Genomic DNA, 25,702 nt, shown 5'->3' on the forward strand with positions numbered 1-25,702 from the left:
CCAACTGAACGGAAATGAGCCCAGCAAATTTGGAAGTCACATATTGAAAACTGCAGAGTCTCCATCAGCCTGAATCTTCCAACCCTTCCACCATCCTATCGACCCAGAAAACTTTATGAATGTTAGGTGACCCCAAAATAAATTTGCATGTGTTTAAGCCACTCTACATTGTTGAGTCAAATTATTGGTCGCTAAAATTAGACCAAAAATACGGAAACATATATTCATCTGAAAGGTAGAATGAAAGATGGGCCAGAGCAAAAGCTATAAAAACAAGGGAAGATAGAATTTAAAGGAAGGGTGAGTCATCAATAACAATAATTACTATTTTTTTGTGTGCTGCTATATTCCAAACTCTGTGGTAAGTTAAATAGATGTATTACTAGATTATATACTTTAATTGTCATGATAATTATATAAAGCATTACATGAGGAACTTAAGCTCAAAGCGGTTGAGTACATTGTCCTAAGTTACACAGCAAATAAATAATGCACTTCCACATCATATAATATTGCATCCAAAATGACAAGTCTAAAAAGCCAGCTAAAGGGACTTGCAGAATGGTAGATGCGGTTGAACCAGAGAAAGGAGAGGGCTTAATGGGCTTGGGATGGGGAAGACTGAGCTAGAGGGTGAACATCTAAGAAAATGCTACTCATCCATCAAGACCTGGCTCAAGTACCCCCTTCTCTATAGAGCCTTTCTGAACTACATGAGCCAATATCACCATTCTTTGAACTTCTTTATTCTTTACTACTCCTTATCTAGTGTAGGAGCATTACTGGACTTTTTAAGGTCCGTTTATGTGCTAGAGTTTTATTGCTTACTCACACTGGGCTGTTCTCTCCCCTTAGGCAAATGGGAGAATTACCCTTCCTCAGTCCTTACACAATTAGGTGGGTTCACGTGACTCGTTCTAGCCTGTGGGTTGGGAAAAGAAGTGAAATGTATAATATTATTTCTGAGCCAAAGCATTTAGTCACTGGTACCCTTTATTATTTTATCTCTCTCTCTTTTTTTTAAATTTTCATCTCCATTCAGAGGGAAGTCTATTCTTTTTCTCTGCTGCAGCAATCGTGTTAAGATGAAAAGTGCCGTAAGATCTAAACCTCGAGAGTCAGAGAGTGTGGAAGACAATTTGTTTTCGAGAGTTGCCAGCCCCACAGCTGACTTAGCGTGGCAAGAAGTCACCTGGGTCATTGTGTTAAACTACTGAGCTTCTGCTGATGCTGTTACTGCAGCATCACACAGACGATTTTGACTAATACAACTTAATCCTCCATCATGATCAGAGATGGCAAATATTAATTATTAATTAGTGTTACCTCATCTTGCAGACATGATGTACATTGTTAATCCATCATGAATTATCCACTGAGCAGTAAGGCCTCAGAATCTTTCTCATCACAGTGACCTGAACAGTCACTACTAATTAATCAGATCTGGAAAATTAGGGGAAACCCGCTAAAGTCATTCCATTGCAGTCAGCATAAAATCCAAACTCCTTACCATGGCCTGCAAGGGTGCATGAGAGCTGGGCCCTACCCTCCTCTTCAGTCTCGTTTCCTACTATTTGCTTTCTTATTCACTCTTCTCCATCCACATTGGCCTTTTCAGTTCCTCAAATACACCACTCTGGTCTCAAGCTTTTACATTTGCCGTGTCTTTTTTGTGCAAGCTCGGCTCAGATGTCACCTCCACAGACCTACCCTCCCTGTCTTCCTTATTAAAGTTACCCTGCGACCTCTGTCCTCTTCCTTAATGATAGTAAAATACTAGTCTGTCTTTTTGTGCTGTTGTATTCCTAGTACTTAGAGTGGTGTCTGGAACATAGAGATGCTTACAAAATATTTCTTGAACTCATAAAGACAACTGATCTCCCCAACTTTGATCTAGACCATAATCTCTGAGGAGAGAGAGCAGGTTCTGTTCATCTTTGGCTTGTCCTCTGTGCTTAGTCCATGTAATGTATACAGAAGGTATCCATTAAATTCCTGTGTGATGATTAGAAGACTTTTATTTTCCTTCACATCATGGTGGATTTACATCTATGCAAGTTCTCCCTGAAGAAGAGAACCGGCTCCCTGATTCCTGTTTCCTTTCTATTTAACCAACAGGTTAATTATAGGTTAAACAACGGGAGGAATATTCATGGCAGGGGTGGTGTTTCACCATTTGGTTCTAACTGGTTGGAACCTGCCCTGCCTTGATCCTATTTTGATCAGGGTAATCTGAAACTTTGAAGACTTCCTGACTCAGTTAGGCAATGCTGCAGCAATGCCCAAAGCAATGCCCAAGGCAGTACCCAAAGCAGTACCTGGCAGTTCCCTGTCTCAAGCTCAAGAAGTATTTTCTGCTTTACTCAGAACTTCCGTCTTATTCTTCTTTCTCTGCTTTTCTATACACATGGAGGAGGTATATTGATATCCCACAGCTTCCAAGTTTTCATCTTATATGTTCAGCCACACTGTAATACCAGATTTCAAGCACAAAGACTCTGGCCAGGCTTGGTTTGGGTGTCTACCACTAGGTCCAGTCAGTCATGGACATAGGAGGTGGGGGGTCACATAGTAAAATTATGGCTGCCAGGAGCTACTTTTCAGGAACTGGAGGCAATATTCAGAGAAGGAACTAGAACTTGTAAGTTGGGCCAATAATCTAAGAAGTGTCTTGTGAGTAGTATAGTCACCAAATAAACTCTCAGGTGCTATAAACAGAGAATGGTGTTCATTTCTAGTCATACTAAATAGCTATCTCACAATGATACCATAGGAAATCAAGGCATAGTTCTTTGCAAATCTAAAATTGTCTAGTGAGTAATCAAAGTCTGAGTCTACACCTTTAAAGTTGCCTTATTCTAGGATTCTGATTTTTCAGGGAGCTGTGAGAATCAACATTTTCCATCCTCTACCTTAGCAACCCCCTTTCCACCTCCCCAAATCCAACAAAAGCTTTCAGAGGAGATCTTCCTCCTTAAAAAAAACTGATTATAATAAAATTCAGTGACTACTGATTAATTAGGACTCCATTGATTTTGCATTTTTGCTAGATCAAGAATCAAGAAGGAATCACAATTTTCTATCCTTATATCTCATAATGACAGGAAAGATCTGCAAATTAAAATGAAGATGTGACTTTGGACTAGTCACTTAACCTTCCTATGCCTCAGTTCCTTTTCTGTAAAATAGGAATTAACTTTTCATAGGGTTGTGGTGACTGTTAAATGACATTAGGTTTGACATGTGGTAAGTACTATTAGCTATAATGTTGAAGAAAACGGTGATTGTGGTGACAGCAATGGTAATACTAGTGGTGATTACAGATGGTGCTAGTGGTGGTGTTGGTGGTGATGATGGTGGTGGTGGCAGTGTGCAAGGCAGTCATGTTGGTTGTGGTAGTGGTGATGGTGGTGGTGACGATGGGAATCGGGATGATGGTGGTGGTGATGACATTGATGGTGATAATGGTTGTGGTGATGGTGGTGGTGGTGGTGATGACATTCATGGTGGTGATAATGGTTGTGGTGATGGTGGTGGTGATGACGTTGATGGTGGTGATAATGGTTGTGGTGATGATAATGGTGGTGGTGGTGAGGGTGGTAGTGATGAAGTAGTGATGATTAACTATGACAGAACCAAGAATGTATAAATTTTGCTCAACACATAGTAGTCACATAGTGACTGAATAAAAAGAACAAGCACTTTTTAGATAGCTCCAAGGGTATCAGTCACTATTTACATAACAACCATAGATGTGACCAACACAAATCATGCTCAAATGTTCATTAAAGCAGGTCCCTTAAAACCTGCCAATAGATATTAAACTAACCACTTCGTATGAAATGGAAAGAAGAGGAATAAATAAGAATTTTAGTGACTACATGTACTTAAGAGAAATAAAATTATATTTCTTTTAAATAATAGTGCATAAAATATAGACTCTTTTACTTGTCTTCCTGGCAATTAGTTTGCTACATAAAATACACACACCATTAATTCACATTTCATCCTCACTTCAAATATTCATGTTTCTCAATGTGTTATCATCCAACTGTGGGACTTGGTCTTATCTGCACACTATTTTTACCTCCAAAGGTCCACGTAAAAGCCACTTGGTGACTGATATGGACATATCTAAAGCACAAAGGCACCTGTCCTTTTGGCATTTCCAGGGTGCAGCAGCCACACTAGCTACTTTATTTGTCATGATTTGAAAGCCTTACTCATCCTAAAGACTCATCTCTGTAATCACACTTTGTTAGCTTGAGAGTAGTCATTCGAGGTCATTTATTTTTCATGACGATTGCTTCCCAGATACTGGTTTATTTAGACTTCACTGATAGCTATTTCATGAGAGTTTTTTTTTTCACCACTGCTTATTTGCATGTGTAGAATTCATACTGTGAATGCGAACTAAGAATGAATTTTTTATTTTAAAGTTAAAGTTAAACTAGAATGGCCTCCCCCCCCTTTTTTTTTAACTGTGCCAGATTGCTCCTTTTCTGGGAAGCAGCCCAGTGGAAGAATTGAATATTGTCTTTATAAAAGAGTCCATGACCTGCTGCATTTATAATCCTGGAATTCCATGATTCAGCCCCAGATCTTCCAGCCTTTCTCTTCACACTCCTGCTCACATTTGGTTTAGATTTGACATTTCTTTGTTTAGGAGGAACAGGATTAATTACTACTAGTCAGAAACCATCAGGCCCCAATATTTCAGCAAAAAATCCCAGTCTGCCAGAGTGAGCAATACTCTGGCTCCACTGCAGTCTGCATAAACCAATTACCCCAGCTTGCATTTGAAATTGTCAAATGGTCTGTGTGCTTCCACCTATTAGCTCATGAGATTCTTGAAACACTCCTAAATGCCTGTGATGAGAAGGGAAAATAATAACAGTCCTTCATGCATTCATGGAATGCTTATTTACGGAGCATGGTACATATGTCAGAGACTGGGATATGTCAGGCACTGACAGCTGAGTATCTGCTGGTGCCCAAGACAGCTATGTCCCTGTTCTTAGGTAGCTTAGAGGTTGATGGGTCATTGAGTCCCACCATGAGGCAGGCACCCCAGTAAAGGGTCTCGATGCTTTCTTTCACCTACTATTCATAACAAACTACAGGAAAGGTCTTATTACCCTCGTTTCGTGGCTGAGATGACCGAAACTCCCCGAGGTTAAGTCACCGGCTGATAAAGGGAAGAGTCGATGCTCAGACTTGGGCTTTCTCAGTCCAAGGCTGCTGATTTCACTCTGGATTCTTTCCAAATAATGTGATCTCATGTCAACCCAGTTCAATTCAACCTCTTTTCCAGTTTCCCACATCCCATGGCTTGGCTTAGAAAGGTAGCTGGTACAACACACAACAGATATCGAGCATCTAAAATTAATCCCTTTAAAGATTTTAAGCTTTATCGAGGCTCAAATGGGGGAAACTTTGTGTGACCAATGGTGTGGGGGGCAGTGTTTGGAGTGGACAACGAATGAGAGGGGTGATCCAGGAATTCCCAAAGGCTGCCCTGACTCAGTAAGTCACTGGGTCAGTTATTTGAAATGAGTCATTTGTGGTATGGAGGCAAAGGATCTCAGCCCCTCACTAAACTATCGGGAAGCAGGCAGAGAAAATATTCCCCCCTGAGAGGATAATCCTCATTACAACCCCTAGAATTTGCATGTCCCTTTATGGTTTGCAAAGCACTTTCATACCTGTTTTTCTTTCATTGTCAGAATTGTCTACTGCACTAACGGAGAAGGGACCAGGGTTCGAGATGACTTAGTTTGGTGGTTTTTATATATAAGAGTAAACTCCTTGTCAAAAGGAAATTTCATGCAGTACTTTGTATATAAAACTGATGCAAGTAGAACTTCTGTGGTTGGGATGGGGTCGGGGAAGGAGAGAAACAGCCCAGTCCTAACCCTTTGCTCTGACTGCAATGTCTGCTTTTGAGGGGTCCCCAAGAAACCTCTAGGTTCCATGAAACACAGTAAAACAAACATCATTCCTAGTGACTACTCACTTTACATCACTTCCCTCTTCCAAGAAAAGAAATCCGAAATCCCTGGAGGTCACATGAGGTGTTCAAGGCCACTCCTCACTCAATGTTCTTGTCCACAAAACCCACCAGGGCTGGTTTCTCCCATGGCTAGAGCCTGAAACTCTACCTGGGAGCCAGTTTGCCCCCAATTGTTTCAGCAAAATGTCCTCTTGATCATAGACAGTAGCAGGGACAATTCTTTCCTGCTCCGGGCAGCATTTTCAAAGTGCCTCCTCCTCAAGTAGGGGCTCAGAGGAACTGGCTTCATTTCAGACAGGGAGCCCCTTGAGTCATGGCATGCCAGCCGCTGAGTGGCTAGGGAGTAGGTCCAAACAGTCATCTATTAGTCCCAAATATGCGTCCTGAAAGATGCAAGAAGAGCAGTCTGTAGTCAAACAGGATCTCCCCAACTGAAATCCTATACTGAACCAGACAGTGGCGGTGGTTGTACAATATCGTGAAAGTACTAAATGCCACTGAATTATACATTTTAAAATGGGTAAGATGGTAAATTTGATATTATGTGTATTTTAACATAATAATATAATAAAAATAATTTTAAAAACTCACACTGGCTCCTTATTTCCCATAGGGTCAAGTTCAAACTCCCTGGCATAGTTTACAGCCTGTTCCCACCCCCCACGTCTATAGCCTCATGTCTTGCTATCCCCCTCCCAGCTTCGTCATCTGCTCTAATGTTCAGGTCAGCCCAACTTGCTCTGCATTCTCTGAACAAGCCATGTTCTTTCACTTTTCTATGCTAACATACAATTTTGCTTTTAGTAATAATAGCAAACACTTATATATAGTGCTTACTATATGCATATATACACATATATCTGGTGCTTAATATATGCAGGACTTTTGAGCCATTTAATCCTCACTAATTCTATGAAGTAGGTAGACACTATTAATATTATTAAGCCCATTTTATGTTTGAGGAAATCAAAGCTTATTGCCTTAGTCAAGGCCACACAATTAGTAAGCAGCCAAGACAGGGTTTGGACACACACATTCTGGCTCCTGCATCCTTGCTACTCAGCTCTACAGGGTACTCCCTGCGGATGACTGGTCCCTGCAGTCTCATCTGAAGAATTCCTCCTTCTCCTTTGAGACCTGGCTCAAATATCACCTCCCCTGTGAAGCCTCCCTGGTGTTCCCCAGGAAGAAGCATGGCTCCCTTCTCTAGGACTGATAACACACATATTTTGCAGCATATTTCATGTTGTGTGGTAACAGGCTACTTGTGAGTCTGATTCCTTACCAGGGTGTGAGGTCCCTGAAGACAAGGCTAGGACTTATTTATCCTGATTCCTCTGGGTACTCACTGTATGTTTGATGAATGAATGGGTGGGTGGATGGCTGGTGCATTTCTCTCAATTTACCAATTTCTTTCAATAAATAACAAAATCTTACCTTCCTTCAGAAATTCTGGCTTGGTTCCTTCGGGGTTGTGCCACAGCCACTGGTAACCACTTTCATTTTCTGTGTAACTTGCCAGGCAAGAAGTCCATTCAGACTTACTTTCAGTAGTTCATGTTAAAAATAAATACTGCTTTTGAGTGCCAAATATTAAACCATAGTATCTCATAGGTAGATATGGAATTATGATTCAAAGTATGATTTTTCAAACTCAAAATGTTTCCCTTGAAAAATATCACAATCCCCTACTCTCTTTGAGATCTACTGGGTAGAACACAGAGAGAAAAACAGGTTAGTGTTTACACAGAAAGGAGTATAAATAGGAGCAAGAAAGAGTAGATGAATGTGTGGGTGGATGAGAGGACACATAAAATGATGGATGGATATGTTGATGATGCATGGATGGGAGATGAGTGGATACATCAATGAACAGTTATGTGGGTGGGTGGAGAAGAGGATGGTGGATGTAGCTTTATAAAGAGATGTGAAAAAGGATGTATGGAATGATGGATAGATAAGTTGTAGTATGGGAGGCTGAATGTAAGAATAGGTGGTTGGATGGAAGGCTAGATGAAAGGTTGTGTGGCTGGATTAATGGATGAATGGAAGACGGATGGATGCGAGTGGATAATGAGTGCACCAGAGGATGGATGGATATTTGGGAGGATGAATGAGTATGTGCGTGGGTGAATGGATAGAGGTGCCAGCCCGGGCCGGAGGAACACATGGGTTAGTGGAGCCAAATACCAGTCCCATGACTGGCCATGGCTAGCTTTCCCCCAGCAGTCGTGTGACAAGAAGCAAAAATCCGCCCAAGCCAAGTGGACTTCCCTTCTCTTTGAGGGGAAGAGGAATGAGCTCTTCTTCCCTCCCCTGGGACGAATTACAAGCTCCCCACCCCTCACTCCCCAGCGCGGGCAGGGAAGCGCCACCATCCAGGGCAGGACCTCGCCCCTTCCCAGCTCCTCTCCCGGGACATCCAGCTGCCTGGGAAACCCAGAGGATCATTCTCCAGCCGGGTTCAGAGATAAATTTAGCGGGGAGGGAGAGGCTGGAGGCTGAATACAACGGGGCGAGGTTTTAGGACTCTGTCATCCTCCGTGCAGAGGCCGCCCTCCCAGTGGGCGCTCGGGGCAGGGTCCCCCGCGGCCCTCCCGGCGCCCGCCCCGGCCGCCCGGTTCCCCGTCTCGGTAGGGAGGCGCGCGGGGCGGAGGGGCAGCGCGAAGGAGGGCTGGTACGTCTTTAAACCTCTGCCGGCTGCTTAGTCACAGCCCCCTCGCTTGGGTGTGTCCTTAGCTCGCTCCCTCCCTCCGTCTTAGGTCACTCTCAACCCTCGAATAAAAACTGCAGCCAACTTCCGAGGCGGCCTCATTGCCCAGCGGACCCCAGCCTCCGACAGGTTCGGTCCGCCGGCCCCGCCCCGCGCCCGGGACCCTCCACTGCACTCGCTTGCTCTCTCGGTTCGCCCCGACGCCATGGACACGTTTTGGTGGCGCGCAGCCTGGGGAATCTGCCTCGTGCAGCTGAGCCTGGCACAGATCGGTGAGTGCCCGCCGCAGCCGGGGCAGCGGGAGCGGGTGCCAGGGGTGCCCAGCCCGGGCGCCGCGGCAGCCCCGCAGGCTAAGCCGGCCCTGGCCCTGGGGGGCTGAAGCCCAGTGGGCGATGAGTGACAAGCGTTGCGTTCAGGAAAGCAGTTAGCGATTTGCGCTAAGCTGTTGGAGCGTTTGTCGGTGGGAAGCACTCTTTCGTTGAAAGGAAAAGAGAAAGGAGAAAGTTTGCCGGGCAGGCTGCGTCGCGCAGTTTTGGGTGAGGTGGCTGGAGCTGGAGCACATGGCAGAAAGTAACTGTACTCCTGGATGCGCGCACTAGGAGTCTGGACTAACAGGCTCCGCTGCCCAAGGGGCTGTGGCCGGCAGGGCAGAGCTGGGCGGGGCAGGGACCGGGGCTGGAGCCTGGGCTGGGACAGGGCTAGAGGCTGTTGGCAAGGTGGCCACAGAGGGGCTCCCAGTTGCGTGCGTAAGAGCGGGTGGCAATGGGTTTTCCAGAAAGGGCTCCTGGATCCTTGTGGCTCCCCACCGAGGCCGGCTTCCAAAGCTTACAGTCTACTCCTCCCTGTCACTGACCACCTTAGCCTGTGGGAACTTGAACCAGCTCTGCGCCGAGGCCCTGGGTCTCCATGAGGTTTCAGCCTGGGGCAGGGAGTATGAACAGGAGGGCAAGACCGGGCCAGCTGCTCAGTCCTTGCAACCTCCTGTCTCTGCCAATCAGTTTGGGGAAATCCAAACGGTAGGGTGGCTCGTGTTCCCTGCCTGGCAGCCTCAGAGCTGGGAGGGGAATCTCATACCAGGGTAACATCAGGGACCCTGGAGCTGGGGCCCCAGTATCACATCCAAACAGGGTGGGCGCCTTTCCATGGCTGCGGAGGGGAGGGGCCGCCGTGAGGTGTTCTAGCGTGGCTCACCCCCAACCGTTCCCTTTCTTTGTTTCTGTAGGTACAGATAATTACATGGCTGATTGGCTTATTGCTAGCAAAATTAATTTTTCTTTTAAGAAGTGCCAGCTGGGTCATTAAGACAGCTCGGCCTACAGTTAATTCTACTCAGCAAGTATTTATTAAACCCAGTTTTGGGGGGTACCAAGGAAGCAAAACACACAGTCCCACATGGCTACCGAGGATAGGTGGGGATCTGGGCATCTAGCATTTAGATTCCTGAAGCAGAAGAAATAATGATAATTATAGCAATAACAGCACTAGCTACCACTTACTGACACTTTCACTGCACCAAGCGCTATGCCAAATCCTTTACATGTGGCGTCTAGTTTTACTTTCAGAATGGCCCAGTGAGAAGTGTCCTGTTAATAGGTCTGTTTCATAGGAGGGAAACTGAGGCTCAGAGAGGTTAAGTGACTTGCCAGTGTTCACACAGCTAGGAATGTGCTGGGTGTGAACCCAAGTCCACTGAGTTGCAAAGTCGAGGCTTACTCAGAATCAGTTAGACTGTATGGGATGGGCAAACTCGGAGAGGATTTGAGGGAAGGTGAGCTGCTGGTGGACCTCAGGAGAGGCTTCCTAAGGGAACTGGGGTTCGAACAGGCCCTTGGAAGGCAGAAACATTCAGGATGGGAAAGAAGAGGGTGACTCAAGAGCAGAGAGAGCCCCGAGCCTGGCCTTTAAGAGGAGAGGCCATGGTGGTTTCCCTATGGCCTCCAGGGAAGTTTATTTGGATGTTACCTACCAGTGTGGACTTCTGCTTTGTCTCTGAGAATTCTGACTCCTTTCAACCTGTCTCCCTGATTCTTCTAAAGGGCCCCACCCCCAAATATTTGGTGCTGTCCTAACCCTTGAGGGTTTCCCAGAGACCAGCAGGCTCACCCCTGCCTCACTCTGACCCTGAGTGTCCATGGTCTCTCTGGGCAGAACCATTTGGAAGAAGCATCACAAAGTGCCGGTAGCAATAACTGCCTGGGACCCAGCTTTCATGTGCTTGTAAAGTTGTTGGGAAGGAACTGAGACTTGGAAAGGAGACATGACTTGGGTTTAGGGCTGGGCGGATGCGGCGTGTGAGGGTGGGAGAAGAAAGAGGAGTGGGGAAGGAAAGGAACTATTGTTACCTCATTCTGGGGAGCGGTGGGCTCTGGAAGACCAGGAGGAAACTTTGGAAAGGAGCAAGGTTTTGGGGAGGAAGGAAGGGTCCAATCTTTGTTCAGGAAAGCAAAAAGTAGGGAAATGATCAGTTGTAGTTACATTGGACCCAGGAACTGAGTTGGAGAACAGGTATGTTGAATTAGGTGTTGTGCGAGAGGAAGAAAGCGGCCCTAGGTAGAGAGGGTAGAGGGGATGAGTCCTCCGTGCAAGTAACTCCTTCTCTTTGTGGGCCAGAGATCGTCATTAGGGAATTGCCCCCTAGTGTTGAGAAATAGGGGAGCATCTGAGAGCCCTGGGGCCTGGGGGTGGCATCCACCTTTCCGAGCATTAGAGACTCCTCCCCTTGCAGGGAGTTAGAGTTTTGGCTGTGTTTTCCCACGTGAAGAAGCCCCATCCCTGCCGAGGTTAGCATCAAGGAATTCAGTTATTCCCCTTTTGGACATCGGACATCTAATTCCTACAAAGGCATGGTGACAAGTCCATGTCGTGGAGGCTGGCAGCCAGTAGAAAAAAGTTGCATTTTCTTCCAAATTGCCCCACACAAGAGGAGATGCTGGACAGCATGAAATTCTTAGTTTATGACAGATCTTCCATTCATTCGGGAAGTATTTCCTGACTCACTGTCATAGACTCAGAGACCAGGACTCTAACGATCGTTTAGAAAAACCCCTTCTTTTTCCCAAGAAGGAAACACACCCTGAAAGAGAAGAACTGGTGACACCTCTCTGAGACTTGTCAGGGTACTAGGGCAGGATACTTTTCATACAATTTGGTCTCTGATATGCCCCTATCATCCAGGACTGTGGGAGCCCCACCCGTACCCCCCGTAGTGGGCGGGGAGGGTGTGTCTGCCGGGGTAAGGGCATTTGCTCACACCTTAAATACTGTCTTACATGCTCATTACAGTTTTATATTTTACTCCACAATATACTCAGTTTGAGTTTAATATAAGAATAATGATATACATTTCTTACCATAAAGCAAAATTGTTGCTTGAGAAAGATTCTCTGTGTTGTCCTGAGGCTTCTAACACTGCCTGGAACATCACTGGAAGGTTAGGAGCACCCACGTTTTAAAAGGTTGACTATTGCTACTGTACCATCGGTCCTGTGTAAAGCAGGGCCCTATGTCCCTAGGAAATAACTCTTAGTGACACCAACTGTGCTAGGCATAAAGCCAGGGGTTAGCACAGGTCATCTTACATAAGCCCGACAGCAGCCCTGGGAGGTGGCATCACTTGCCCAAGGACCTGGTGGTGGAGCTGGGATTTCCCCATTGTGTAACATCCTTCCATATTAGACTCCACTGTCTATGCTCCGTACATTTATCACGTTGCCTCTGGAGGACTTTGGAAACTGAGCATGGTTCTCCTACCCTCCCTGTCCCCTGTGGCCAGTATAGGTGAAGCCTCGCATGAGTGGCTTCTCTCTCCACCCCTGGCAGGCTGTGGACTGGCTCTTGGCGCCCTGCCCTTCTCTGGCCTGTCTCTGCCCAAGCTTGGCCACAGCTGTCAGAGATGTCAACCAAATTATTTGTTATTAAAATAAGTCAATTCCCTTATCAGAGTCCAGCTGCCCTTCTAGACATGCTCTCATTTGCAGGCTTGGAGAAAAGGGAGAGGCTGTTCCTTGTCTACGAGACAAGTTAGGGCAATGCCCTGTGCCTGAAAATTAGGAAAGAGGCCTCCAGAGGTTCTCACGCTGACCCCTGCAAGAGATTCAGATGCATTGACCCAGCAAGCCCCCTCGTCACGTGCTCCTTCCCAGGTTGCGTGTGCCCTCCTTGGGGAAAAGTCTTGAGGACCCAGGCAGGGGGCTGGTAGGGTTTGCTACAAAAGTCAAGAGTCTTGAGCTGAAATCCAGTGTGCAGCTCCGGGTGACACATGGCCACCCAAGTGAGGTTTCAGATCAGCCTGTGGTGTCAGAGGCTTCCAGACTGGGGTCCCCCGGTGGAGAGGAGGTAGTGGGGCCTCCTCAGCAGTCCCTCCTGGCTCGGGCTGGGGCTGGGGCTGGGAACAAGATATGGGCTGCAATTGTATTTCCCCAGCACCTCTGTCTTCGCCGACTCCACCCGGAGCCTGAACGGGAAGTGGTTCTTGTGAAAGACTGAGCTGAAGCAGGTGGCAGATGCTGCCAGGCACGGCGTAGTTTTCAAAGGGGATGTTTTCTGCCTCAGAGAGAAAATCTAGGGGTTTGGACAGCATGAAGCTGATGACTCAATTTCCTTTGTGTCCCTGCTTGAATGGGAAGGACACACAGTTTTCTTTAGAATTACCAGGGTAGGCTGGTGCTTTCTGCCTTCTACCTCCTTCTATCTCCACTTAGCAGGTTGAAATTTTGTTTTAAAAAAAGTGTACTCCCCCAAAGCTGCCCAACAGGGTTTGAAAAGCCAGCCCAACTGAGTGCCAGAAGGGGCGTTTTCTAAAGTTCATGGTTCAGGAGTCTGGCTGGGTGTCTATACAGTGCTTGGTTGTTCCACATTCTCCGGGACAGTCAGGATCTTGAATATGCAAATATTCTAGCAATTGGCACATAGTATCTATTTTGACTAATATATATATACATATATATATTTTACAAATAGATGCATGGTTTCATGTGATTAGAAGTCAAACACTTTGTAAGGCTTTTTACATAAAGAAATTCACATCTTTCTAACTTCTTGATGAATCTGGTGTCGATTCAATGGATGTTTGGTTAGGAAAGTGTGTACTTTGGAGAGAAATATTGAATATTCCGTTGCTGTCCATTTTTTGATCACCCGAGGGTGTGAAGTACAAAGAAAGGCCAAGTATTTGATTCCTGCTTGCTAGATGTGGGCATACACACGGCGCAGGTGTGCCTGTAAGTATCTATGCACCTGAACCCATATGTGGGTGTGGTGGGAGCCGGTGGTACCAAGGAGCCCTAAAGACTTTCACACCCCTCAGAGGGGAAAGCAGCAACAACAGGGCAAAAACCCGACATAGCTTCTCTTGTCTGTCTTCTGCAGCAAGAGAAGGGGGAGCCCCTTCTCTCTCGGGGAGCCCCCTGATGCCAAAGATTGTATCTCATTTATTTTTCTGTTCCCAGATCCTGATGCTTGTCCGTAGTTGTGACAAGTAACTGTTTGTTGAACTGAAATGAATGTCTAGAATTCAGAAATATATATGGAAGCACACTGGTCAGTAGAGCTAAGGTGCAAATATGTTTACATGTACGTGGTAACAGTGGTGACAAATGTGTTGTTCAGGGCAGGGTTGAGGAGGGCCCTTGGCTTGCCAACTGCCCACCACAGGGCTCATGTTTGGGCTGCCCAAATAGGGAACTCACCCACCTATTTGTGGCTTTGGTGGCTTCTTGCTGTGACAGTTGGGGATGGCTGTCTAAGGACAGGGTTACTAGATAGTTGGGCTGAGAAGGGAGTGGGAGCAGCAGGATGATGACACCAACCCCAAATTTAAGCCTCAAAATAAAATACTCCCCAGCAGCAGCCAGCTTGGAGTTCTAGTTATTTTGGGGACGCTGCAATGAGGTTGGAATTATTGGGTGAGAGGCTCACACCCTTCCAGCCCCCAGGGCCTGCCTCTGGAAGGTGGTGGCAACTGGGGGAGAAGTAGGAGTGTTTCACAGGAGACCCTTGCCTTGTCGGTGGGTCTCTTTGGGTAATTATCAAACTGCTGTCTGGCCTGGTGCTACTGTGGCTCCTCCAGGGCCAAGTCTGCAGGGAGGCCTGCCAGCTGATGGCGACTCACATTGGCAACAGCAAATGGTGTCTCCTCTCCACAGATACTCCCAAGTGTGAAATTACCCATAACTGGATCGGGTCTTGCCTTCCCAAGGATCGTGTGCCCAGCGAGGCTTGAGAGACAGGGAGACAAACAGAATGAAGGGGTGGATGTTTGGGGGGGGGAAGCAGAAACTCACAGAGCCAGATCTCCCCAAGTTTGGGGTGCACTGGCTGTCTGGGTGTGTCCTCCTGAGGCAAGTGTCCCTCCTAAGTGCAAGTGTGGGCAGACAGATCCCAGGTGGGTGGGGAGGGGCTGAGTCACCAAGGAGGTGATTTACAAAACTCAGGTCCCAAAACCTTTCCTTAAGTCTTCAGCTTTTGAGAGTAAAGGTTAATTGCAAAACTGCAGTGGGGGAGAAAGATTGTTCACATGGACCAGAGCAATTTTGAGCATCTGAGAGGGTGTCATTGCAAGTCTCCTTTGGCAGTGCCTGAAAAAGTTCATCTTTTTTTATTTTTTTGTGAGCTTCTGTGCCTTTTGTGCTTGTCGTTTGCAGCTAGTTGTATGTTCTGAGAAACTGTCACCATTATTCATAATAACAGTGCACACTTACATAGTGGTACGTGCCAGCACCTTACTAATCATTCCTTATATACTAACTTGTTTAATGTAAACACCAGCGTTGGGAAGGCAGTGGTATTATTATCCCTCTTTTACATGTGAGGAAACAGAGGCACAGAGAATTTAAGTAACTTGCCTAAGGCCACACAGCTGGTAAGTGATGGGCCTGGAATTCAGGAGGTCTGGATATAGCCATGTTCTTAGTCACTGCATGACAGTGCTTCTCGTGGTGTATTACGATGTCAGGGCACCCCAGAAACCCGCATGGTTATACCTGGTAGTACTCTGGTTGTTTTTTACAGACTCCAATCTTGTTGTGTGTGGGCTCATAATGTTGCAGAGCTGGTTTGCCTTCTTCATTTTTAAAATGTGATGTCAGAGGAGGGGGCTGGAATTGCAAAAATGAAGGAAAAAGCTGTGATGGAAACTCCCTCCAATTCATATTCTGAGCAGCTCATTCATTCCAAGCCCTGAATAGCTCCGCTGTCCTCTATGTGATAGTCACAAATGTTGCCATTGCTGAGTGTTCCAGTCCAAAAAGTAGAAGCCAATGGAGCTAAGCCCCATCTTGCAGCCTGCAGGCCATCAGCTGATGTCCCTGAGTCAGCCCCATGGCCACTGGTGAGTTGCAGGGCCCTCACCTGCCTGCAAGGAGAGGACGGGGGTTCAGTAACCCACAAGAGTACTGATTATGCAGAGGGGGATAAAGTTTGGGGAAGAAATGTCCTGCCCAGCGGTTTGTCTTTGCAGTGGATCCCTTGTAGTGGGACTGGTTGTCTTCACGGTATCAGCCTTAGAGGTCAGGTACATCCCTGTAGGCTCTCCTAAGTGACGTTTACTTTCTCCTATTGCTTACTAGTTGTTGCCCTTAATCATTCATAAAAACTCGCCACGTAGAAGGTGTAAGGGCAAAGAAACGAGACAGACTTCTGCTTGGTTGCTTCCCCGGCCACCTAAGAGCAGCACGTGAGCTTGGGCAGTTGCATGTGTAAAGTGTCTAGAACAATATATTTAGCACGTAATATCTAAAGCAGAATGTCTGGCACATAGAAGGTGTCCCAAGAATAGAAATTTCTATTACTGATTCACTACATGCTGCTGAGAAAATCATTTCACCCCTATTTGCCTCCATTTTTCCATGTGTAAAATGAGAGGTGGGATTCTGGTTGGTCTGTAAATGTCCTTTCCAGACCTCGTGTTCTATAAATCTACCACTCTATGGGCCTACTAACACCTAAGCCTCATAAAAACTAATGGAAAGAAGAATATAAAACTACTATAATGCAGTGTCAAAAAATGTGATCCCTGGTTTGCATTAAATGTCAGAAGTGAATTATTAATCCATGCCAGAAACAACCATATGGACCCAATTACACTGTAAACTCCAGTGGGCAGGAGCGACTCCTGGGGACAAAGTGCTTTGCTCATAGTACTCCACTGAATCCTCTCAGCATGTGTGGGGCGGAGAGATGAAGACACTTTGGCCAGAGAAATTAGCAACATGTCCCAGTCACATAGCTAAAACTACAAGAAGCCAGTCCTGGATTACCTGCAGGATCTGAATGCAATACTCTTTACTTCACACTGTACTTTAAAAAACATTTCTTTAAGTGGCCAGAAAAGCCAACCCCTGAAGGAAGAGGGAAAAGATTGTATCCTTCACTCTCAAAGCTTCCTGAGCACTTTGGATGTCTCAGCTTTCTTCAAGGGACCCCAGCAACATGTTGGTGCCAAATGAAACACAAAATTCAGCCAAAGGAGTACTTAGAGGGTGAGTTCTAGTATCCTATGCATCTAGGGGAGCCTGGCAATCTGAGCATAAAACAAAACAAAAGAACAAATATATATGTTGTTGTATATACATAAAACCCAATCAAAGCACTGAGCAAGGGAGGCCCATGAGATGGTGAGTTGCTGCTTCTACTGAGAGCTTTTCAGATCTCCACTAAGATTTTTTTTTTATTCGTAAAACAGAGAAACTCTTGCTTGGGGTGGTGGGGAGGAAGTCATGAAGATTGCTTTACTTAGAAGTTTGTCAAAGTGGCTCAAAGGCTAAATCCCCTGTCTGGTTTCTGGCCTTCTATCAGTCACTGAAAGTCCTTAGATCACAGCCCATTCTGGTTGTGCCCATTTCATACCCATCTGGAATCCACTGACCATGAATTGAAATAGAATCCCAGATGGGTTCAGGTCTCGTGTCACATGCAATGCCCTCAATTATTGCTGAATATGGTTTAGCCATCTGTATCTCCAGCTAATCATACAGACATAATATTCTAGAAGTGAGAACCCACTTGTGGCCAGCAGAGGTTTGGCATTTCTCTGTCTTAGTCACAGGGTGACAGTGGGCAAGGTCTTTCCCTTACTTGTTGCCTCTGTCTCCCCAGTTACAAATTGGTGACAAATTGACCAATTCAATTCCTTAAAATGTATCATGTGGTTGACACCATGGAAAGAAGTGAGGGAAGTGGAAGACTTAGTTTCTGTCCATGGAAAGCTTGCAGGTTGGTTAAACAGGTGAGGGAATTATACAAGAGAACATCTAACCGAGTGTCAGAAGATGAGGAAAAACAGACGTCTCCATGAGCTGTGATTATATGGGAAGGCCTCAGGGAATTTGAGGATGAGTTGAGTGTGCAAAAGGAGATGGACAGAGAGGGAGGGAGAGGAGAGAAGCCCAGGGAAAGGTAAAGCATCGGTTAAAGTTGGTGGAAATAAGTATGGCTTAATTGGGGTCAAGAGAGGGGCCAGCCTGCCTGGATGAGAGTGTCCATGTTTAAGAACAGTGAGGGATGTGGTTGGATAGACTCCAGGCGATCAAGTAACAGTGGCACTGTCCACTGGCAGAAGATTCAATTCTTCTGCCCCAGAAACTCAGAAGTGCCCATGACTCACCCTCTCCAACCATGCTAGACAGAGTTCAGAAGCAGGCCAGCTTCAATACTGAGACAGAACTTTGGCAACTCTACCTGGGTTGGAGAGTGGCATTTAAGTGAATCCCAAACAAGGCCTACAGCATCAATAGCAAATAGATTTCAGCTTATGAGACACTTTGCATTGATTACCAGAGACTACCTGGAGTGCTGTGCTAAGAAGCCAAACCTTGGCTCAGGTGTGGAGAGTGCTGTGATCTACTAGTGATGTCTGCATGGGCATGCTATGGATCCCACGGATATTGCCCTAGCAGAGCAGCAGGCTTTTCTTGTTTATGTTTCTGACAGTTGTATGTAGAGTTCTCTGGGAGTTTAGCCATTTTGGAATCTGGCCAGCTAGTCATACGAAGACTCTACCTCCTTCCAGAATAGTATAAAAGCAGCCTCTTACTCAGAGGACACAATTTGGTTGCTTGAGCCTTTTCTTAGGATCCACCCCCATTATATTTTCCCATTTCCCCAAGTGAAGTTAGATACTGGGAGCCAGGAATCTCCTCTGAACAAGGGCCAGACCTCCTGGCAAAGGGCCCCTTCTCCACATCAGCTTCTTCATCTGCAAACTGAGAAGACAAAAATGGTGCCTCACCCATGGGGGTGATAGGAGGAATAACTAGCTAATGCAAGTAAAGCCTTTGAAGATGAAAGGGTTGTACGTGCATGTTAATTACAACTTTTATCAGCCCTGGAGCCTCTGCGTTCTCAGCTGCCACTGGGAGCTCTTGTGTGCCTCCCGAATGCAGACAGTAGCAGCATTCCACAGACTCGCCCCACTGGGTCCTGCTCCGAGCAGAGCATCCGAGTCAAGAAGGCTGGATTTTGAACTCAGGCTGGCCAGCCCCCTCAGGGCCACTCAAGTTTCCCACCACTCCCATCCCCAGGGGAGAAAGTAGGCTCTCTACTTGGACAGGTGAGATAAGATAGAAGCAAAGTATAAACAAAAGGCTCCATCAAGAGTCTACTAGAAATAGCCCGTGGGTAAGATTAGGACACTCTGCTCTAATTCCCACCCTGTGAAAGCCTAATTGTTTGACCTTGGGCTATTGGATTTATCTGTCTAATGGTTCAATAATACTGTGTGAACCACCTGGGGATAATAATCCCTCTGCCTCCCCTAGACCTCTCCACCTTTGCCTGCTGGTGTGAAAGTGTTTTGTGCCGGTAGGCAGAAGCACGTGATGTAAAACTACAAGGTCCTATTATTACCTGGGGTAACTTTCGCTTCTATCTATGTCTCCTGTTGCTGGTTGACCCCAATCACTGAAACTGTATTCTTTGGAATGCTCACTAGTCTCCTTGGAGCTGCCATCCTCTCCTTATCTAGGAGGGCCCTGGATTGGCTCAGGCTTCTTGGTTGTGCCCTTTCCTGAGGCTTGCAAATGCATTCAGGCTGGCGGGGGATGGAGGTGCACTGCCAAAGTGGCTCTCAATGACCTTGCTGGGGTAGCCCATAAAAGGGCTACAGGTGGGGATGGGATGATGATCAGATGCTTTTCCAGGGCTGATGGGGCAGCTTAGAAGGTGCAGGCTGAGCTGGGCCAACACAGCAGCACCAGAGTATGGGTTCAAAGAGGGAGAAGAAGAGACAAAGAGAAAGTCCCTAAGTGGGAAGTTATCACAGCCGGTGATGAAAAGCCAAAGATGATGGTGTGTCAGAAATGGGAAAGGGTGGTAGAAATTATGTAGCCCACTTGTTTTATTGGAAAGAGAAGGAAAGGAAGCCTCAAGGACTGCAAGTGACTTGCCCAAGATCACACAACTGGTTAGTGGCGAAACCCTGGTCTTCTGATGCATCTAATACCCTTTCTATTTTACCCTTTGAGACAATAGAGGAGAGGGCACTAAACAAGAGGACAATGGGCTGACAAGGACAAGAAGATCTGGAATGTGAAAAGACAGGAAGAGGAAAGAGTCTTGTTTTTTTTTTTTTTTTTTTTTTTAGTGGCATGATGGGAAATGGTGTAGATGTTTAGACTCCACTGGAGCCTTCACTACACTTGGACCTGGTTCCCTATGCACTAACTTGCACATCCACATTTGGCATTTGTTTCGATCGTTTTTGATGTAATGAGCATTTGGAAACCAGACAGTCCAAAGCAACCTGATCTGACCTAGCAATTCTGTGAGCTGAGTCAATGATCAATGGTTTTCAAATGATTCAGTTGTTTACTCAGCACATACTGATTGAACACCAATATGTATGTACTGTGCTAGGTGCTAGAGACAGAACTTTAAACAAGAGAGGCAATCTCTTCTCTCATGGAACTTACAGTCTATCTGGAAGACAGACAGTAAACAACTAGTGATGCCTTTATTTAATTACACTTGTGGTAAGTGCTATGAAGGAGAAGCACAGGATCTTGGGAGAAGATGTTAACAGGGAGGTCCCATCTGATCTAAAGCAGCAGGGAAAGCCTCCCAAGACCCATAGGATACATAGCAGTAACTATGTTTGCAGGATCCCTACAGTTCCTTGGGGACCCTACTTGTTGGACTTCTCAGAGCCCCACCAACTCTCAGGACCAGGGGACAGTCTGGTGGGTGTGATCAAAGCTCCCCACTGCAGTGTTAGCTAGAGCAGCCTCTCTTCTGACTGTCTCTTCATTGAGTATTCTGAGTAGGAGAGCAACAAAAAAAAATTTTTACTCCTCAAAATTCTTGAAAGCAACTGGTTTATCACATCTGCCCTGTAATAGACAGTGGTGGGAAGAGAATTATGAGAAACTCCAAGCTGGCTCAGGCTTTTAGAAGCACATGCTGGGAGAGCAGTGGAACTACTGAAGAAACAAAAGGTGTTATATTGTGTAAAAGTTATTTTAAGCCATGGAGGTAAAAATCCATAATTTACTTAGGGATCTTGGGTCAAATCTTAGCCATTTTATTGAAAGTTTCTTGGTTTGTGGCCAAAGCTTGGGCCCAGAGTTCCATTAGTATGGGTGTAGGGGGTGGTTTGCAGGATGATTTCAATAGCCAAGCAGGTGCATCTCTTGGGGTCCAGGCAGGAGGACTGGGTGAGAAATCTGGGATACAGATACTCAACCATTTGGCTCCAACGGCCTCACTCCTTTAGCTCCATTGCTGCTAGTGATATCTTAGAGATGACCAGAGTGGACTCTTTGAGAACAGTGAGACAGATGTGGTGAGAAAACAAAAACATCACTTAAGATGCTTTCAGGTGCAAGCACATGTAATAATAAAATATTTAAAAATTGGTAGAATGTGGGCACCAGCTCATCCAAATGGTTCATGTAAACAACTGTGTCTTGTAAATGAGAATAGATTCCAGTTATTCCCCCAATGATGGTGATCACGTGTTTCTCATTCACTTTTACTCAGACGGGCTTTCTTGGGTAGGAGAGATGGGGAGAGAGATATAGCTACCGTGACTGAACATAAGCTACAACCTCTCTGTGCATCCAACCATGCTGTGTGCACGGTGTGATTGTTATCTCTCATGTATGTTTTGGTATGCCCCTGTCAGTACATAGATGAATATCTCTGAAGTAACAGAACAATCAACCCTCATAAAATCTGGGGATAGGATGATCCCAGGAGCTCAATGATATTATCAAGACCCAGGTTTTTCCCCCAACTTTCCACTCTGCCACTCCTAGTGTCTTCCTGCAGTTTAGCCCCCCTCACGTTCCTAGACTGACTCTCACAGTTCCAGGCATCCTATGAAAAAAAGATAAATATCCAGCAACAGAAGAAGGTATGCTCATTCACAAACATCTCTTCTTAAATTAAAGGAAATGGCTTTTCCAGAAACCCTTAACTGACTTCTCTTTACTCCTCATTGGATGAATGAGGTCACCTGCCCACATCTAACCAATCACTGGCAAGGAGAACTTGGACCACAGTGCTTGACTTAGACCAATCCTGATCCACGCACTGGAGCAGAGAGTCAGGGTCTTACCTCCTCTGAAACTCAAGTTTGAGGTTTCTAAATAAAACTGAGGTTTAGTTAGAAGAATTTTGTTGCATTAGTAACCATGTTTGTTACAATGAGTAAGGCCCCAAAGGATATCCATCCACCTGGTAGAGCTGTGGTTTGAGATTCTGTCTGGGCTAAAGAAGAAAGGCAAAGCTAAGTTCTTGTGTTCCTGAGCCACACCCTCAACCTTTTTCTGAGAAGACACACCTCGTGGATAGAGTTCACATGGGGGACACACTACAGTTTGAGGCTCTAGCTGGTCCTCGGCTTATATTCAATCATAATAGCTATAACTTTATACTTTTCAAAAGAGAATCATATCAGGGAATAACGTTAAATCTGTTATAATTTACAAGAAATAGTCAATCTTTTGCACACTTGAGTACTTTATTATTAGAAACTCATTATTTGCAACTCATTTTTGCTATTGGAGCTGCACCATGCACGGGGACCACTGCTCTGTCGTGATCCATTAAGAAAGAATTACTATGACCTTTGATGTGCATCTCTTCCTCTAAATTGTGAGATGATGACACTCGAGGGAACAGCAGGACGCTGGCCTGCTTTTCTTTTTACTACACTCCTAGGGTGTTTTAATGTGTGTGAAGTGTTTTCAGCTCCATTATCTAATCCAGCTCTCACGTTAACTTTGTGGTTGGCATTATTGTCCTCCTATACGGGAGGGAAGTTTAATGACTTTTCCAAGGTCATTAAGGTCAATGTAATAGCTAATAAGTGCAGATTTGAACCCTAGTTTCCACCCCAGAGTTGATGTCCATGTCACCACACAAACTAGGCTCCCAATAGACCTGACTGGCTTTCAAGGGGTCTGGAATTGACTATTGAATTTTATATTAATAATTGCTCTTTCATAAGCAGGAGAAGTCCTTCCTATTAGTTTCTTGGAATCCAAAGCTCAAGGGTCCAACATCTTTACCTTTTAATCAGCCCAAAGATGAACAGGAGGGTGTTCTGGGCCAGTCCCCTGCTCCATGCAGCTAGCTTGTTGGAATCTGTGTCATGTGAGGGAAGGCTTCAGGATTTTGTTTGTCTCCCATTCCTTTTTTTATCACCAAAATATAATTAAAAGATTTATGATTCTGCATCCAGAGATGTTTAAAGATGGACCTCAAGGATGTGATTGTTTCTTACACAAGAAGGGGGCTGGGTCTTTTAAGTATCTAATGGTGAAAGAGCTGAGGAAATGGATTCTATTAAACCAAAATGATTTATGCTTTATTTTGAGGGTGAATTTCCTGACTGCAAGCGTTGTTGAGCATTCAACTGGCTGGCTAGTTCCTAATCTATCCCTCAGTTCTCAGCTGAAATGGCATTTCCTCAGGAGGGGGGTTGCCTTGGGGACAGCAAAGTCCTCCCCTCTAGACTGAGCTCAGCTCCCGCTGCACCTTGTATTTCTGTTACAGCGTTTATCATGCTGTGTTGTCAACTTGTTTAATGTTGTCTTCCCCTTTGGGCCATAACCTCCATTGGGACAGTGACATTGTCTGCCTCATTCATTCCCTTCTGTGCCTACACAGTGCCCAGCACATGGGGGGACTGGATGAAGCCTGTAGAATCAGTGGGGTGGGGACTGAGATCCTCTTCTCTTTTCTGAAGGCCTGTATCCACTTCAGTGCTGGGGTGGTGGTCGTTTTGGTGGGATTGTGGCTTACTCTGGTGGATTCAGCCTGTAAATTCCAAACTCAGCTTTTTAGAAACCGTTGTTTATCTATCTATCTACCATCCTTCTCTATTATCTATTTACCTATTATCTAGCTCTATCTACTTACGTCTACCTCTCATCTGTCTGGCTATTATCTGCCTATCTGTCTATTACTATGGGAGTGAGAGATAAGTGCTTAGAAAGCAAACGAGGGTCAGCGAACAGGCCACCTCTTCTCTCCCTCCTTCAGCTGTATGGTTCTGTGCCATCCCAGTTCCCTCACCTGCCTCCTTGGCTGGCATCACCTAAGAAACGGTCTCTTCCACAGTTTTGGGCAAGGGCACCACAAGGGAAGCTGACTACATGTAACATCTGACCACTCAGGATGGGTGTGAAAGACAAGGAGGAAACATTTTCTTTCTAGGGAAGGGACAGCTGCGGCGAGGTCTGGGGAGGAAGACTTGGATACTCCACTCCTTGCTGGGGGCAGATGGAGGGGCTCCCTGTGGCTCACTTCAGGGACATGTTTGGGGCAGCTCTTCCTCCTTTCAAATAAGCATCATCAGATAATCCCAGGCTCCCTTTAGGGCCGTTTCTCATGGTAGAGGAGAGGAGCCTTATTATCTGCCTGAGCTTCCTGTTCTTTACATTGTTTGGAAGGCTAAAGTCAACAGCCGCTTTTGTATTCTGCATTGTTTGCATTGTTAAAGACTCTGGAAAACATATGTGGCTTCTTCTCCATAACGAGTTTCCCAGAGCCCCGGGAGACATTCAGAAACAGGCCCCTCCTCAAAGAGGCCAGCAGGGAACAGTGTCTCTCAGAGCCCGGTGTCCCACACAGTTGAGGCTCTGCGCTGGGGGGATTCGACTCTGGTGTCCTGGGCGCTCATGGAGATAGAGCTGAGTGCTGCTACTCACCAGTTATGTGGCCTGAAGTGATTTTCTGAACTTCCCTGTGCCTCAGTTTTCTCATCTCTAACAGGGTTCTAATCCTTATGGCTAAGGCTTGTGTAAGGACTGATGTGATCACGTCCATGAAGCCCTTGGCAGATTGACTGGTGTGGAGTAAGCGTCCAACAGTAATAATTACGATCATTGTTAGGTGTAGACCTGGGACCTCTCCCTCCACTCTTCAGCCCTGGCTGTTCCTGCTGGGAATGCTTCCAGCTGCCTTTGGAAGATTTTCAATTCCATTTCTGGGCAAAACATCAGCCAATAAAATCTCATTTAATTAGGTGGGGAGGGCACACAAGGGCTCTGATGCCACGTGCGTGCTTACTGGAACAACTGTCGCTGAGCAGATTGGAGCAGCATAGGATGTTCCGGGAACCTTGGTTCTTGCTGTCGCTGGTGAAAGTGAATGGGAACGGCACTCCAGGTCCTGTCTTTACTTGCACAATTACAGTCAATCTCCCCGGCTGCTTGTCTCAGCAGGATCAGCCTCTTCCTGCCTTCCGTCCTGGCAGGGGGTGGTGGGGCTGGAGGAAGAGATGGTGTTTTTCTCCTTTCGGTGGAAATGTTTCTTTACCGTGCTGTTCCCTGATCTCAGTGCAGAGGGGCCTTTAGAGGCAGTTTAGCACAGTAGCTTCCTTCTCACTCTGGGAATTTTGGAGTTGCCCAGAGCCTGCTTCCTCCCCAGAAGCCCAAGCTTAGAATTTCTTGGTTGGGAATGAGGGGCCAGCTTCTGAGTGCATAAAGTTCACACCTGTCAATAGTTTTTTTTTAAATCAATTCTCAAATCTC

At 46.0% G+C, this 25,702-nt stretch overlaps 1 protein-coding gene across 13 annotated transcripts in view; it reads left to right on the forward strand.

The window, feature by feature from the left end:
* The first annotated feature begins 8,724 nt into the window (after window positions 1-8,724).
* The window catches only part of CD44 (CD44 molecule (Indian blood group)), a 78,720-nt gene continuing 61,742 nt past the window's right edge, over window positions 8,725-25,702 (forward strand). For all 13 annotated transcript variants that reach the window (XM_045557812.1, XM_045557800.1, XM_045557804.1 and 10 more), the window contains exon 1: window positions 8,725-8,998. In XM_045557812.1, coding sequence (XP_045413768.1) covers window positions 8,932-8,998 — 67 coding nt within the window. In that variant the 5' untranslated portion in view covers window positions 8,725-8,931. The remainder of the gene's footprint in view (window positions 8,999-25,702) is intronic.

The sequence above is a fragment of the Lemur catta genome, chromosome 7 (genome assembly GCF_020740605.2).
Source record: "Lemur catta isolate mLemCat1 chromosome 7, mLemCat1.pri, whole genome shotgun sequence".
In the NCBI taxonomy this organism is placed as follows: domain Eukaryota; kingdom Metazoa; phylum Chordata; class Mammalia; order Primates; family Lemuridae; genus Lemur; species Lemur catta.